General features: G+C 35.6%; 2 protein-coding genes across 2 annotated transcripts; both read right to left on the bottom strand.

Moving 5' to 3' along the window:
• Positions 1 to 2,024: 2,024 nt before the first annotated feature.
• Positions 2,025 to 11,079, bottom strand: got1l1 (glutamic-oxaloacetic transaminase 1 like 1). The gene is made up of 8 exons (XM_056246671.1): positions 10,869 to 11,079; positions 8,975 to 9,156; positions 6,528 to 6,651; positions 6,138 to 6,355; positions 4,789 to 4,939; positions 4,525 to 4,684; positions 2,829 to 2,971; positions 2,025 to 2,663 (listed from the first exon to the last, which is right to left on the bottom strand). Exons 1-8 carry the CDS (start codon positions 10,993 to 10,995, stop codon positions 2,524 to 2,526), a joined length of 1,245 nt encoding a protein of 414 aa, XP_056102646.1. The 5' UTR covers positions 10,996 to 11,079; the 3' UTR covers positions 2,025 to 2,523.
• Positions 11,080 to 11,364: 285 nt separating this feature from the next.
• On the bottom strand, positions 11,365 to 13,945 carry npm2a (nucleophosmin/nucleoplasmin, 2a). Its single transcript, XM_056246512.1, has 5 exons — positions 13,740 to 13,945; positions 13,559 to 13,641; positions 12,770 to 12,880; positions 12,591 to 12,684; positions 11,365 to 11,610 (listed from the first exon to the last, which is right to left on the bottom strand). Exons 1-5 carry the CDS (start codon positions 13,837 to 13,839, stop codon positions 11,564 to 11,566), a joined length of 435 nt encoding a protein of 144 aa, XP_056102487.1. The 5' UTR covers positions 13,840 to 13,945; the 3' UTR covers positions 11,365 to 11,563.
• Between the last annotated feature and the right edge of the window lie 2,554 nt (positions 13,946 to 16,499).

Below are 16,499 nucleotides of genomic sequence, written 5' to 3'. Positions count from 1 at the left end.
AAAACAATATTCTGGAAACAGGGAATAAACCCAGGAGTAAATCCAGCCTGATCTAAAAAAAAACACACATGCTAACGTTAACGAGAACCGACAATTAACTGAAAGAGACGGGGTATAAATACACAGCGAACTTAACGACAGACAGCTGAATGTAATCTGTAACCAAGGAGACTAACTAGCAGGTGATTAAGACCGAAGCACATGAAACAAATACACAGGAATGAAATAAACATAAGACACAATGAAACTGTTACACCAATTAAACTGTGACAATTTGGTTAATTACAGTGACAATGAATGAAGAACTCATTATTTGCATAAAGCCTATTATATTTTTTATTTTATTTTATAATAAAAGTGTTTGTGTTTTGACTGCTATGAAAATGAGTCTGTGAGTACACCGCTATGGATTTGTACTGTGGTTTAACAACATGCTAATTTTTCAGCTTTCCAAAACGCTTTCGATAAACAAAACCTCCATAAAACAGCTGTGAAAATGACATCAGCCTCCTTATACCAACCTAAAATTCAAAATCTACCTTGATTAAGACCTTGATTTACCTCAACATAGACCATAATCACATACCAAAATCAAGGTTCCATTGTTACTGGACTGTATATCAAAACTCTTGGAACACAGCCAATTGGATTGGAATAAACTGTAGTATAATGTAAAATATTGGAGCAAAAAGATTTTTGATCCTGAAAACCCAAACATTTCTGATTCTCACACTGTGTTATGTGTGCAATTCATGGTTAACCAGAAAGAGATTTGCCAGGAGCTGTGAGTCATCATCCAATGAAGTTAAACTCATGTGGAGGAAATAGCTGTCAGAACGGCTGTGATTGTTTGTCTTCACCAGATGTATTTGTACGGTATTGAACTGTCACTGTGTAGGCGACATGCTGCTGTCCCTGCTGTCACTACAAAGAAGGCAGTAAATTATCAGTGGAGCACGACCGTGCAAGACTATCAAAGGTAGTAGACTGTTAGACCTGACTAATTGGTATAACAGGCATATTGATTTCTTAAAAAACATTTAGTTCAAATTACAAAGGTAATTCCCTCTGATTAATGTTAAATGTTTTGAAACCTCTTACTGTAAGTAAAGTTGTGTTTGTTCCTGTAGGAATTGTTTTGATCAATTCTATCTTCACTGAAGTTTTGTCTTGCACAATAAGATTGTTTATTGGTTTTAATGTGGAAGGACACATTATCTTGGTCTGTCACAATGATCTAGATATAGCTTCTGGAACAGCTTTGCTGGGTTGTGGCCATGTTTCTTTCAATTGTTTCCCCCCCCCCCCCCCCCCCCAGAACAATAATAAGAAATAATGTGGTAACTAGTTGTTTGTACGCTGTGCACATTGTGCACGATTATCATTCAAGATCATTCTTATCATTTTTTGCCTTGGATGAATTTTTTATTATATATAAAAAGAAAAAGTATAAAATGGACTACTCACTTTTATCACCCAGTGATAATAAAAGGAAATGCCAATGGTGGTAATGTTCATTAAATTGTAATGTAAGGTCTGTTAACCCTTTACATTCCTGCCGACAAGGAGGAACCAAATACGATGCCTGCCATGATGTCTAGCAAGAACTATGGGTGTTAATATCAGAACAGTATGAGCTCAGTTAAACGGTTAGTTCACCCAATAATGAAAATTCACTCTCATGTCACTCCAAACCTGTGTGACTAAAGAATATGCTTTGAAGAATGTTGGTAACCAATACATCTGAAAAAAAAAAAAAAAAAAGAGACATTTCTCAAACCATCTTCTTTTATGTTCCACAGAATGACAAAAGTTAATTGATAAATGATGTAAAACGAAGGCCACGTTTTTGGGTGAACTGCATCCTTTAACATGAATACAACACCATGAATGCATTAGGCTAATGTCTATAATGTAATGAAACATGCCATATCACAAGTATGCTACAGATTTCAAATGTGGAAACTGTGCTTTTTGTGGCTCTCTCACCATCAAAAACCAGTGCGCATAATCAAAAATTAACGCAAAAATATGCTTAATACAGTTTATTTTAGATGAGAAAAATGGTAAGACATGCCATTAAATGTTTAGGATACTGATGTGAGAATTTGCTAATTAACACACTTCTGAGTGTTGTATGGGAGGGAAAAAGGAGAATGTTGCTTGATAAGTGGCATCACACAAGGGTGCGGGTGATACAGATGTTCTTTTATTTCTTAATTTCTTACTTCTTTCGGCTCTATTAAAAAAAACAGTATGTCCTATCACACACACACACACACACACACACGCGCAATATTGGCTTCAGTATTCAAGCACAGGGAAACTGTAAAATCTATTGCAGCTCTGCCTGCATTACAGCCTTCATTAAAAGTTAAGCCTAAGTTTCAAAAGTTTTACTGTGCTCAGTACACTGCATGAATATATTTTAAATATACCTACTTAAGATTCAGACAAACATTCGCACTGATGAAAAGCATGTCGCAGATGAAGGGTTTAAGTAAGCTTGAGTATGATGTGAGATCAGAGTTGAGAGTGCATGGCTTGATGGATGGATTCGGCAACATAGTCTAGGTTACGGCTGTTAATGGCACTAACGTTTAGACACCCGTTGGGTAACAAGTAGATGTGTTTCCTTTGAATCAGAAACTCCACCTGTTGAGCTGAGGGAGAGCATGAAATTCATTACTGTTTTACAGTGTTAAATGCATACTGTAGTATTGAACTACCTGTGTAATATTAGCATTAGTTATACTGAACTGCTAGCTCAAAAATATGAAGAAAGTGGAAATAAAATACCCTGTGCATGTATTATGTATACCACTCACCATTCAGTCCAAAGCAGCAATAAAGCCCCCCAGGTTTTGTTATGTGATCCCAACGCCCCGGACCACCCAAAAGCCTCAGTCTCTCACGCAGACGTTCTCGGATTAGCATGCAGTGTTCAGCAATGCCCTTCACACCCTCCTTCCTGAGAAAATACTTCAGACTCAGTCATTTACTGAATAATAAAAAGGGCCGTTTTTAATTTCAGCTGAATGTTTGCATAAATAATTGAAAGCCTTGGGCATTTGTTCAAGGTCAAAATCAAAATCATTACAGCATTTATGCATGTTCACAAGTGTAATGTTCAGATAGAGATGTTCTTAATTATAAATGCCAATTTCAGAAGTGAATGATTTCACATTGCTTTTGAACATTAAGCTTAAATTAAATGGCTATGGTCAATAACAAACTAATCTATTCAGGCAGCTATTTTATGAAGAGACTGTGACAATCAGATGCTCTAATACAAAAGTGCCAAAGACCACATACACATAAAACGTGTTTAGATACTTAAGCCACACTTAAAATGTATGAATGTCTTTGCATTATATGGTAAAATGTCAAACTAAATGGCATTAAGCAGAGATAATAAATGTTTTTTTAAGCAAATCATTCAATAAAAATACATTAAATTATAAAACAATAGATGTACTGTTCAAAACTAACACAAAGTATTAATAATGTTCATAAATGTAATGTGATGAACTACCTGGATATCTGTGTGAAATTGAGGAGAACTGACTTCATTCATCCACTAAAAATCACATTGAAAGCATCTTGATAAATCTTTCTTTTTTTTCTGAGAAAAAAGCATCTTGTTGCATTTGTTTGCACATGCCTCTTGGGTTTGACATTGTTTATGCAATGTAATTCAGTGGCATTCCTGCATTTAAAGTGTGACTTAAGCATCCAAATACTTTGTGAGGACATTATAACACAAAAATGCTGTGAAATTTTTTTTTTTTACATTCAAGCATTTAGCATATGCTTTTATCCTAAGCAACTAAAAGAGGAACATAAGCAATTGATCGCAGAGTTAGCAATATATAGCATTCAAAAATGCCAGGGGCCAGTTGCATAAACTTTGCCACTTGTTAAGACTGTGTCTTAAGAGCTAGCAGCAAGACAACTAGCAGCAAGACAAAAATTAGACCGATCTACCTTTTTATGTAACTATCTTAAAAAAGTTAGAACCAGCCATAAAGAAAAATAATTAGATGAATAACTTTTGAGACTAGTCTAAGCAGTTTATGCAAACGGCCACGGGTTTATTAGAAAGCAAGACTAGAAAACAAGCTAGAGCAGAATTGAAATGCAAAGAATGTACGGACATTGAAAGAAGTCATGACATGAACAATCGAATTTGCCTTGATCGTTTGACATATACGAAGGCTTTGTACCATTAAAAACATCCTGTAAGTTTCATAGTTTAAAATGTCGTTCTCATTATAAACAAAGCATTTACTTACTAAGCTTCAAAAATGGCTCATTTTGATATTGTGGGATTTTTGACATCACATCGGCAAATACATTTACATATGACTTCCCCCAGAGCAAGACATCAAAGAATAGTAACACATCATTGTACCATAGTATGTACATCGTAACATATTAAGATAATAAAAATCCATGTCATGACCGCTTTAAATAAACATTTTAATCATGTTAAAATGCATTAATGAATGGAATAAATCTTACCACTCAACTAAATGGGCAGGATTACTTAATATAGTGGCAACCACCCTGGCCCCTTCCATCGGTGGGCAAGACCAAAGAGTCTGAACGAGTTTCTCAGCTTGAGATTGCACGGCCAGCATGTTCTGCTTTAACACGCAGAGAAGATGCCCCACTCTCTCACCTGTCAATGTCAGATGCCAAAATAATAGTCTAGTAGCTCAACACTGAGACATGGTTTTTAGTCATTTCAACTATACACAATTTCAAATGGAACAGTAAACTCACCATAGAGGCCAAAGCTGTAAGAAAAAGATTGAGCGCAGAGCAGTTCAAGCCCCAAAGACACACAATGACGAACAGCCCAGGCGTCTTGCTCAAGTGAACCACTGCACAAGCCTTGGGCAGACATCAAGAAGAAGGGAAACAACTGCCGCTTCTAATCAAGAGAAAGAGAAAAAATGGGGTTGAAAGACTTCCAGATAACAGGAATTTCATTCAAGGAATCCTTATATATCAAATGCTACTGACCCACACTGTGGCTATTAGTGATAAAAGCTTGAACTATGCTATATATACACTAATCATTATGAGATCAAAGCAATACTCCATCCATCAATGGTCAGTCTAGTATACATCTGATAGCATGTATTAAGGCCCCGATATACTCACGGCGAAGTTCTTTTTTGTTCTTCGCTTTGGGGTAAAACGAAATTCAAAATTGAGCAGCGATATACTGTTAGCGAACATCTCAACGCCGCCCACACGACTGCTGAGATATTTAGATGAATATGCAAATATGTGTTGCACGCTTTCCTCTTAATAACAATTTGAGCACACAACAATAAGGAGAAAATAGCAAGCATTTTTTAAAGAAAGCATAAGTAAAACAACTGATCATTTCAACGTGGATGTTTGCACGAGCTCTGCAATTCGGCACTCCAGTAAAGTCACATCACGTTTATTTATATATGGAACTTTATACAATAGATTGCTTATAATCAAGCACCGTTGCAGTATTAAACATGAAAAACAGTGTCAGTGTCTCATTTCATCAGAAGTACAACTTCATTTTTTATCATAAAGCAGCTGTCCAGTATGTTCATGTTTTTACTCGCGAACGTCTGATATCAATGGATTAAACAGAAGTAATGAACCAGAGCAGAGGAGATTTCCAAGTGAAAATAGGCGGAGCCTCAGCGCACACCTACCTTTTACGTAATCACCTAAAAGGTGTTTAGCAGCGGGAATTAACTTTTCCAGAAAGTTTGCTTTGGCAAGCTTAAACTTAAAAAAACAACAACTTTGTTTTGGACTGATTTTGTTTGAAATGATGCCACATCACTTCATTCTTCTATTTCGCTTGACGTATATTGGGGCCTTTAACCAGATATTTGTTTACTTGTTTTAACACAAGTGCATAGAGACTAACTTGAACTATGGATCAGAAAACATGAAAGAAAGTGTTTAAAAATTATCTCATTCTCATGGTGAGAGGTTCAGTGAGGCTGAAGAATATTTGTTCTTACCCTAAGGGTCTAACTGGGCTTACACACATGATCATGAACTTTCGAAATAGTTCAAGAGAAAGACGTCCGTTTTTAAGCTCGATTTCTTGTTTCATTTTGAGATCATACCATCATGACCTCAGCTACACGTTTCCAGTCCTCTTGAGAGAGTTCTGCACCAGTGGGATGGTGGCCTGAAGCAAACAGGACCACCACACACCGTTCCGGAGTATTCTCCAAGTCATGCACCATGTTTTCCACACACACAGCATTGGATTCTGTATCCCAGTACCGATAATGTTGCACATCCTCAATCCCTGCTGCCTTAAAGGTGTCTGTCAGTGAGTCTTCAAGAGACGACAAAGAGATTACCACATTGTGCTACGATGGCATATTCAAAGCTCAGATACTTGTAAGGTTCATCTTCAGTTTTTGGTCCAAAATTACTGAACATTAGAATTTATTTCTAGATACAAGAAAAAAATTAAACATTATGGCATGTGCACATTTTGTACCCACCATCACAGGGAGAGGAGAGCAAGATTGGTCCACTCCAGGAAGAACTTGTGCAGTACCAGGATCTCAGTAACTCAGCGCCCAAGCGCACTGCTCCGGTACATCCAACTGTTTGGACGCCAAACACCTACCGCATTTCCAAACACATGTCAAATTGAGTTGGTGGTTGGGAAAGTAGGCTAAATCTAATTAAAACATAAATATTTCCCAACTCTTTTTTTTTGTCTTAGTGTGTACCCTCAACCCCCTCAATGAGGCTCAAATACCCTTTTGCCAAACCAGAATGTGAAGATTATCATTTATTTGGCGAAAGTGGCCATTATCATTATTAATCCTGATTTACTTTTAAAACAACAACAAAAACATTTAATAATGGGTACAGGGATGTCATGCAACAAATGTTTTGGAGGGGCACCAGTTGAAGTCTTGGGTCCCTTGGTGCAAGATAATTCAAGGAACCATTCACACAGAACGTGTTTTTGTGTTTAAAGGTCAATTCGCACTGCACCGAAAGACGGCAACAGACACTTTTGTGTTAACCGTCGTTTGTTTTTGCCAATTGGACACCTTTGTGGAATGTCTGAGAAGTAACGTTCTATAATCTGGGGATTGTCCCCATTGGTCTATCAGTGCAGTGTTAATTGGCCTTAAAAACGCAAGACAGTGGAATGAAAAAAAGCAAGGTCTACAGAAGTGTATTTTAAAAGTTTAAATATCTAGTTCAATCATAAACTCTAGTTTGCACAGGCTGATAGGTCATTTAAATGCAATCAGCTATCAATCACGTAATTTACTACAGTGTTTCTCAACCCTGTTCCTGGAGGCACATCAACACTAAACAGTTTCGAACACTTCCTAATCAAACACACCTAATTCAACTCATCAGCTCATTGGTTGAGACTTCAATGTTGTGTTCGAAATCACCCCCTATACCCTCATTCACTATTCCCTATATACTCCACTAATATAGTCCACTTGAAGGAGTGAACGAAAACGAGCGAGTGAATTCAGACACAAAGTGCATAATGGGTATACTCTAGCCATTGAGCTTGAACTCATTATTGCGGTGCATTGTGGGATTGAAGTGCACTCGTTAACATCCTCAATGGTTTCGGACACCACTACAAATGGCTGTCCCCTCAAATAATAAAATTTGAAGGGTCTAAGGGACGATTTAGACCAGAAATAGATAGGTCAGAAAAGGGAGACATCCAAAATGTGCACTGTTGGTGTAGGAACAGGGGTGGGAGAGACTGTATTACTACATGGCACTGATTGACTTGCTTGCTCAACATTTAAATAGTCTGATTAAGTATTCGCTGAGATCTGCTATGGGACTTTTAAACGAACAGACCATGCACATTGCACAGTGCTTGAAGTGGGCCTATACGCAGTGGTACCGGCACATCTATATTTTAATCTGTAGCGTAAACTCGTTTTTTACTTGCTGAACCACCTCACCCACCACTTCGAGCACTAAGCATGCAAGGGTTGTCAGTTCAAGAGTTGTCAGTTCAGAGTTGTCAGTTCAAGATTAAAAACTGAACATACAATTATTATTATTTTATTAAATAAGAGAAATTGCAATTGATAGTTGCGGTCACTGATCAACATTTGTTTTCAGCATATGGAAAAGAATTTTCCATTTTCATTTTGATGGTGATTTTTGTCAATTTTAGACAAACGCTTCATCATCCATAATAATCATGCATTTTAATTATCAAAGATATGATTTTGCTTTCAAAATCAACTCAACTCAAACAACTGGGCTTGTGGGCACATGTTGCCTCCTTTGTGAAAGACTGTGTGAAAAACAGACTCACCATAATAAGACACCTGAGCTTGTTTGTCTGTCACACGTTTTGACCGTTCTGGGGGACAATCATGGATAAACTTTTTTTATGAGAATGACCAAATGTCAAATTTATTTATAAAAGAAACCAAAAGTTGCAATCTCTGTTTTATAGGTTTAACAACTTTAAGTCCCCGCACATGACATTATATTCCTCTTTTAAATTGTGTGGATTTGCTTGTTTCATCTGGTTGCAATGCTTAAGGTTGACAGAAATGTGAAGACTGGGTTTTTGTCAGCCCTGAATATGAACACTAAAGTATCATGTTGATCAGTTCAAAAATAGTAAAGTGATCAGTAGAGGTTAGTTTCTATTCTGCACCAATATTTCTAATGTTTGACGTGGGTGACTAATCCATTTGCGTCACATCTTCTCCGTAGTTCAATAATACAAATCTATATGCAGTTTACAGCTTGTACTGACATTTCACGATAGTGTTGAAGACGACCGGCTTTACACTATCTACAAACAAACTACACATTGGATATGTACCAAGCCTCTACAGTGCTATCAGTGTATTCAGCTTGCGAATCGGTGTTGATCACATTGGTCTACACAGTGTGACGTCGGTTACTGAAAATAATTAAAGGACATTACCCTGCTTTCAACAATGGCGGGGCAATCTTTGCCCAATGCTAGTTCGGTTGCTCTCTGGGTGAATTCTGGGATCCCAAGGATAGGTGGGTACTCTGGGGTTAGAGTCGGGTCAGTGGCAATTTGCTGCTTAATTTTTCGTACAAGAGGAAGCCATGCGGTGTGTCCATGTTCTCCAACATACTCTGGTCATTAAGAGAAATGTACATTTGATTATAAACAGGCCATGTTGTGAAGTAAGAAATATGTAAGAGTGGTCATTTTTGGTATTCCTTTTAAATGACCTATGAAATAATTTGAGAATGGAATGGTTTTTACAATAAAATAAAATGCTATTGCTCATGAAAAGTAAATGGTATGTAAGATGTATCATAAATATGTTTGGTGCATTTTCCTGTATATCTGACATTTCAGGTGTACAATGATCTTAAAGGGACAGTTCACCCACAAATGAAAATTCTGTCATCATTTACTAACCCTCAAGTTGTTCTAAACCTGTGTGAATTTCTTCCTTGCGTTGAACACAGAAGATGATATTTTGAAGAATGTGGGTAACCATAGTTTCTGGTCACAATTGACTTCCATACTATTTTTTTCCTATACTATTGAAGGTCATGAAGTCGTTTGAAAGACTGGTGTTGGCCTACCTGAAGGACATCACATGACCCTTGCTGGATTCTCTTCAGTTTGCCTACAGAGTAAACAGGTCTGTGGTTGATGCAGTCAACATGGGACTGCATTATATCCTGCAACATCTCGATAGACCTGGGACTTACACAAGGATCTTTTTGTGGACTTCAGTTTGGCCTTTAATACCATCATCCCTGATCTTCTCACAGCCAAACTGACCCAGAGGATCATTGCAGACTAGCGGCTGAATGGTGTCGTCACAACAACCTGGAGCTGAACACACTCAAAACTAAGATGATCGTGGATCGTTTACTCCCTTCTCCAGCTGAGGAAGTTCAACCTGCCACAGGAGCTGCTGAAACAGTTCTACTCGGCCATCATCGAGTCTGTCCTGTGTTCATCTAGAACTGTCTGGTTTGGTTCAGCTACCAATTCGGACATCAGGAGACTACAACGGACAGTCAAGGACGGCTGAGAAGATCATTGGATCCCCCTTGCTCCAAGATCTTTGCACCTCCAGAGTGAGAATACGGCTAAGAAAATCTCTTTGGATCCCACACACCCAGCCCACTCTGTCTTTGAACTGTCGCCCTCTGGCTGGCTGGTGCTACTGAGCACAGAGCATCAGAACAGTGAGTATCAGAACAGCATTGTCTACCATAACGGTTGTAACATTAAAAAAATAAAAATAAACATAAAATTTACATCTAAAATTGTATCAGTAAATTATATCACAAACAGTACACTTGTACACACCATATCTGTACATTCATTAAAACAATGATATATATTTTTTCGATATATTTCTACTTCTGTATTATATTGCACTATTTGCATTTTTGTTTCTTATAGTATTGTTATATTTCATTTCCACTGTGTAATTCCTATATATGTCTGCACTATGTCTCTAACTAAGTTACTTTCTGAAGCTCCTATCACCAAGACAAATTCCTTCCTTGTGTGTGGTGTAAACAAGCTTGGCAATAAAGCTCATTCTGATTTTGATTCAATTGGGACCAGCAACTGTTTGGTTACTCATATTCCTCAAAATATCTTCTTTTATGTTCAACAGAAGAAATTCCTACAGGTTTAGAACAATTTGACGGTGAGTAATTGATGGCAGAATTTTCATGTTTGGGTGAACCATCCCTTTAAGAGCAAGAGAGTTAAAATTCAATTTTGATTTTATAGGGTCTTTAATTTAACCATCATCATTATAGGTAGTAGTCCGTGTCCAGTTTGAGGCAGATCTAGTAAAATCACTCACCCCTCCCAGCTAGATTCACTTTATCGGGGTGCGTGTCTCGCTTGAAATCCTCTGTAAGCTTCATCTCGGATGATATGAAGACTGCACCATCAAACACAGAACAAGTAGACATCTCGTGCTGGTGCATTACATTGTTTTCCCACTGTAAACACGAGTCATTCTCCAGATCTGTCAATGACAACCTGCAACGGTTTGTTTACTGTCTGTTGCTTAGCTGCTAGATGTGTGACTGTTTCCTAGCAACGGCTCATTAACACTATAAACTCTGCCATAAGTCATGATGTCATACCCCCACCAAGCTAGTTCATCTATTGTGGTCACTGCTAAGTAAACAAAACATTAATTTGACAATTAACAACATTCTTTCAAAGGACAGATTAATCAGGTCACATAAACTGTACTGCACGGTATATACTTTATTTCTTGAGTCAGTTGTGTCTTTTTTATTTGTCATTATGTGTTTGCATATCTCAGTCTACAGATGAGGAAAAAAACATCATATAAAATTGTGGTATTATTTACACTCATATTTTATTATTTTACAAGACTGTTTTTCATTAGCATTAAAACACTTGAGGTTAATACAGTTTTTCAACATTGAGCATCATGCTTTAGAAACAAACATTGATAGGGTGCACTGTCGCCACACAGGATCCATGGTTCAAACTGTCAAAATAAGCTCTCATCACTAGCATTCAACCATCTTCATCCTCTTCTCCTTCAGTCATTTCAATAGGATTCACTGCAAAACGGTAGAAATTAATATTTAGCATGGCTGAGCACCATTAAAAATTGAATAGAATGCAACAGTGCTGGTTCCAGAAATATTTTTCCCCCATTCATTTATAAAACTACTCATTTACAAATGTTGACTATATGTATAAATTATATATTTTAAGTTTAAGTTAAGTAGAGAGATTGACTCGATTACTTCGCAGTGATTCATGGGAGTGGGAGGAGCTAAAGAGCTTTTTTGGGGTTTCCTTTTCTGTACAGCATCATGGGTAATGTAGTTTCACATCAGGAATTCCATTGTTAAACATGATTTAAAAAATAAAATAAAATAAATAATGCGGGCTGAAGCCTTCATCAGAAGCAAATACCATAGATTAACAACCTTGTAGCTCAGAGTAAGGCTGTCTTTAAAATATCTAAGTTTATAAGTTATCGTTCAAAATCAATTTCCAGTTTTTACTTCCGGAACACGAATGTTAAACTCTATTGGAAATGCCTATAAATTATTTAGCAAATTTAAATTGATAAAAAGAGCATGCAGAATTGTAATTCAAATTTGAATTTAAGAATTATTGTTATCATTAGGCTACTATTATTTAGAATTTTTCTTCTTTTTAAATAAACATTTTCATACATGTGGAGCATTGTGGAAAATTACAATATCATCCATTTCACCACTAATTTTAAGGTCAATATTTATTTTTATACAGTTATCTGAATAAATTGCGAAAATATTTTGTAGTGCTGTAAGGCAAAATTAAAATTTGTGTTGTTTTAAATTGAAATTAGTTTTATTTATTTTCATAGTTGGAAATTTATGAAGGCTAATCAACTTACACTTTAGAAAAAGGCAAAGCATTTTTAATTAAAATTGTATTTAATTCATGGCAAAAATTCTGTTGGCATAAGGAAACTCCTCTGTTGTGTAACCATGATCAATTTCTATGAATTGCAGTTCATTATTTTGATTCTAATGCAAACTCTTACATGTTATATGCTGAGCAGAGATGAACACAGGTCCTTTACCAGAGCACAGTTTAAAGGTGACAGGTGGGATGAGCTCCAAACCAGGAAAACTGATCTGCAACAAATGACAAAAAATTCACTCATGTACGTTTATGATTAGAAGTAAGTTGTCAATCAATCAGTGACAATAATAAATTCACCATTGGCATGCAGTGGCGGAGAGTGGCAATAGGCAATGGTTTGGAAGCTCCGACACCGTCACAGACGGACACAATATGCATCTCATCTCCTGCCTCCTCACTAAGACATATCTGTGAAAACAGAAATCAGGCCATTTCAGAGGAATAAAAAACCTGTGGCTTTGTGTAGGTTATCAGGCCCATTCATACACTTTATCAATGCCTTTTTAATATTTCATCCAAAAATGTTAGTCATTATTTACTCGCCCTCATGTAACACAATGCAAATGACCCGTAAACACAAAAGGTACATTTTAAGTCTTTTATAATGAAAGTGAATATGGACTGGTACAGTCGAACCACAAAACGACAAAAGCATCAACACATTTTATAAATGCCCCTGCCCTGACACATTACAGTTTCTTATTAGCCTACTTCTAATTATTTTAAGCTTTTAGCCCACCACCGCATTAAATAAAAATGTATAAACAAATAATTATTAATTTATTTGTTTTAAATAAATACATGCATACATACATAAAAACACAAACTACACGGCTCCCTTTGTGTTTGTGTTCATAAGCATTGTTGAAAAGATTTGACTTTGAAGAATGATTCAAATGAATCGGATTTCCTTAATGATTCAGTCACAACGATTAACAGCTCACTTGTTGAGGCCCGGGAAAGCTGAACATACGCCACGGAAAAAGAAAGTCATAAGAGTTTGTAACGACATGAGGGTGAGTAAATGATGACAGGTTTCATGTTTAGTATGAGGCCCAAAACTGGGTTTGTGATAAGAACTGATACCGTTTTGATGAAGAACTGATTCTCCAGAAGATCATTTTCTGCTTGAAAGACAGCTGTGGTCTCGGAACCACTGAGTACACAACCTTTCAGAAAAAAAAAAAAAAAAATACAGCAAGTAAAAGTGGACAAAACACTGTAGGCAATCGAAATGGCTCTTTGTACAGGAGGGACGTGATCTTACCCCAGTGAACACAGGCTCTGTCAGACACAGACGATGAGCTGGATAATTCAGACAGACTGATTGAAGTTACAGAGTCATTTTCGACATAGCAGCTTGTCATTTCAGCCAGCACAAACGCTGTTCAGTTGAAATATCGTGAGAAGAGAGTCTGTCTGCACCCTTTCTTCCCCTAAAGTAGCCTAAACGATTCAGCACGTCCCCTTATGTTTGTTTACAACTAGGCGTTTTAGTAGCCTGATTCTTTTCATGAGAAAAGATTCAGCAATATACAATCAAGATCAATATAGCAAGTAATATCTGGCACAATGATTGAACAACTATGATGTTTTAATATGAACAGTGCTATGCACATCGACAGAAACACAGCACGCAGATCACTGATCATCAATTGGATCTGTGAGTGATGAACTTCAGGTGTTTTTGCCTGAGCGTGCGAGGCGCTTCATCAGACACCAGAGGGCGCTCGATGCCTTCTCATCAAGTGTGTTGCCTGAGGATGTTGTTGTGGAAAGTTTGTCCTACAGTAGTTATTAGTTATTTCTTAAATACAACTTTTTATTAATTTAAAGTTTGCTGAAACAACTGTTTTGTTTTGTGATACGCATTTTTTTAAGAAGTCCTAGAATTAAGGAAATTAATTGATTAATTAATGGAGCTGCAGTTTATTCCTTTATACTTTTTTTAAAATTATCTTAATTTATTAAAAAAATATATTGCCTTCTTAAGCATGCTGGCAGTCATAACCTGTGTCAACTAATTTTAACCAAGTATGAACACAAAAAAAGCTAAATGGCTGTTTAAAATGTTTTATTTTTTATAAACCATATAAACTGCTTATCACATTTTTACTTAACCCACATTAATATCTCTCTCTTCTTTCTGTATATATGTTTTCGCTATCTTTATACATTTAGCCACAGGGGAAAATCTAAATATTTCAGATCACAGCCATACTTGGTAATTTATAAACATGTTTAAGTCCAGGGGTCAGAGGGTGTAATTCCAGCAGAGAGATTATCATGCTATGATAATAATCTACATTTCTGTTTGATGATAACTACATTTCTGTTTCACATGTCAACATCTTATGCTCTGACTAAGCAACAGTTTTTTCTTCCACTTTTTAAAAATGTATTTATTTATTTATTTATTGTCTAAGGCAGGTAAATACCCCTTGCTTTTCCACAGTCACTAACTAGATCTTGACTGGCTCACTGTGGATTTTTCTTTAATTAAAATAAAATCCTCATTAATTGAATAAAATAGATAAAGTATGTCACTCAAATGATATTTTCAATACAATTAATTATTAATTATTATTATTAATAATTGGATATTATATTATATGAATTATATTATATTATTTGGTCCTTGAATTTGATTGGCTTAAAGGCCTTCCAAGAGCGCTGATATTTATTACATGTGGAAGTAACCCCATTTTTTTCTTCTACCTTTTTTTCCCCCTTTCTGTAAAATATAAATAGGAACTTTTCAATATTTTATTGTTGTACCCAGAAATGGCACATTTGGGTCATTAAGATCCCGTGTCATATTCTTGAGTATCTACCTTTTGCCTGAACATGCAAGTTCCCTGTGATTCATATCTTAAGCCTGTTATGATTTTCTGGTTAACATTTTTTTAATTTCACTTTGCCTCATCGTGATTCATTTCTTTCATTGTACATTTTTGTGGCTCGCTGTTTACTTGTTGCTTCTACATTTTTTTATCAAATGAATGCAAATCATTAGTTTTTGATGTGTTTATCCATGTGTATGAACTTGATTTTATTTACCAATCTAATTTGTTGCGCATTGTTTAACCATAATCAGATTTTGTTTTTTAAAAGAAGTCTCTTATGCTGCTCACCAAGGCAGCATTTATTTGATAAAAAACATACATACACATTTAAAAAATAAAAACATAATAATGTGACATTTTTAAATGTGAAATATTATTTCAATTTAAAATAACTGTTTTCTTTTGTAATGTATTTTAAAATTTAATTTATCAAAGTGTAATTTTTTTCATCATCATTACTCCAGTCTCAGTCTTCAGATGATCCTTCAGAAATCATTCTAATGTACTCATTCTGTGCTCAAGAAACATTTATTATTATTGTTATCAATGTTGAAAACAGCTGAGCCGCTTAAAATTATTGTGGAAACCGCGTGATCCATTTTTTTCAGGATTCTCTTATAAATAGAAAGTTCAAAAGAACAGCATTTATTTGAATTTGAATATATATATATATATATATATATATATATATATATATTTTTTTTTTTACTTTTTTTAAACAAGTTTACAATAAGGTTTCAGTAGTTAACGACGTTAGTTAATGTATTAATTAACAATGAACAAAATATTTGTTACAGTATTTATTAATCTTTGTTAATGTTAGTTAATAAAAATACAGTCGGTCATTTATTGTTTGCTCATGTTAGTTCACAGTGCATTAACTAATGTTAACAATTACAACATTTGATTTTAATAATATATTTGTACATGTTGAAATTAACATTAGATTAATAAATGCAGAAGTATTGGTAATTCTTAATTCATGTTAACTAGTTAACTAATGAAACCTCATTGTAAAGTGTTACCAAATTTTTTTTTACTGTGACTTTTGATCAATTTAGTGCATCCTTGCTGAATAAAATTATTAATTTCTTTAAAAAAAATCTTACCCCAAACTATTGAGCAGTATTGTATCTCTTCAACATGTGTGGATGGACAGTGCTTTCTTCATCAGGTTTTTT

Source organism: Rhinichthys klamathensis, unplaced genomic scaffold, assembly GCF_029890125.1.
Source record: "Rhinichthys klamathensis goyatoka isolate OS25496 unplaced genomic scaffold, OSU_Roscu_1.1 h1tg000040l_1, whole genome shotgun sequence".
Lineage (NCBI taxonomy): Eukaryota > Metazoa > Chordata > Actinopteri > Cypriniformes > Leuciscidae > Rhinichthys > Rhinichthys klamathensis.
Note: the sequence above shows the minus strand (reverse complement) of the source record. Positions and strands in the feature narration are given on the sequence as shown.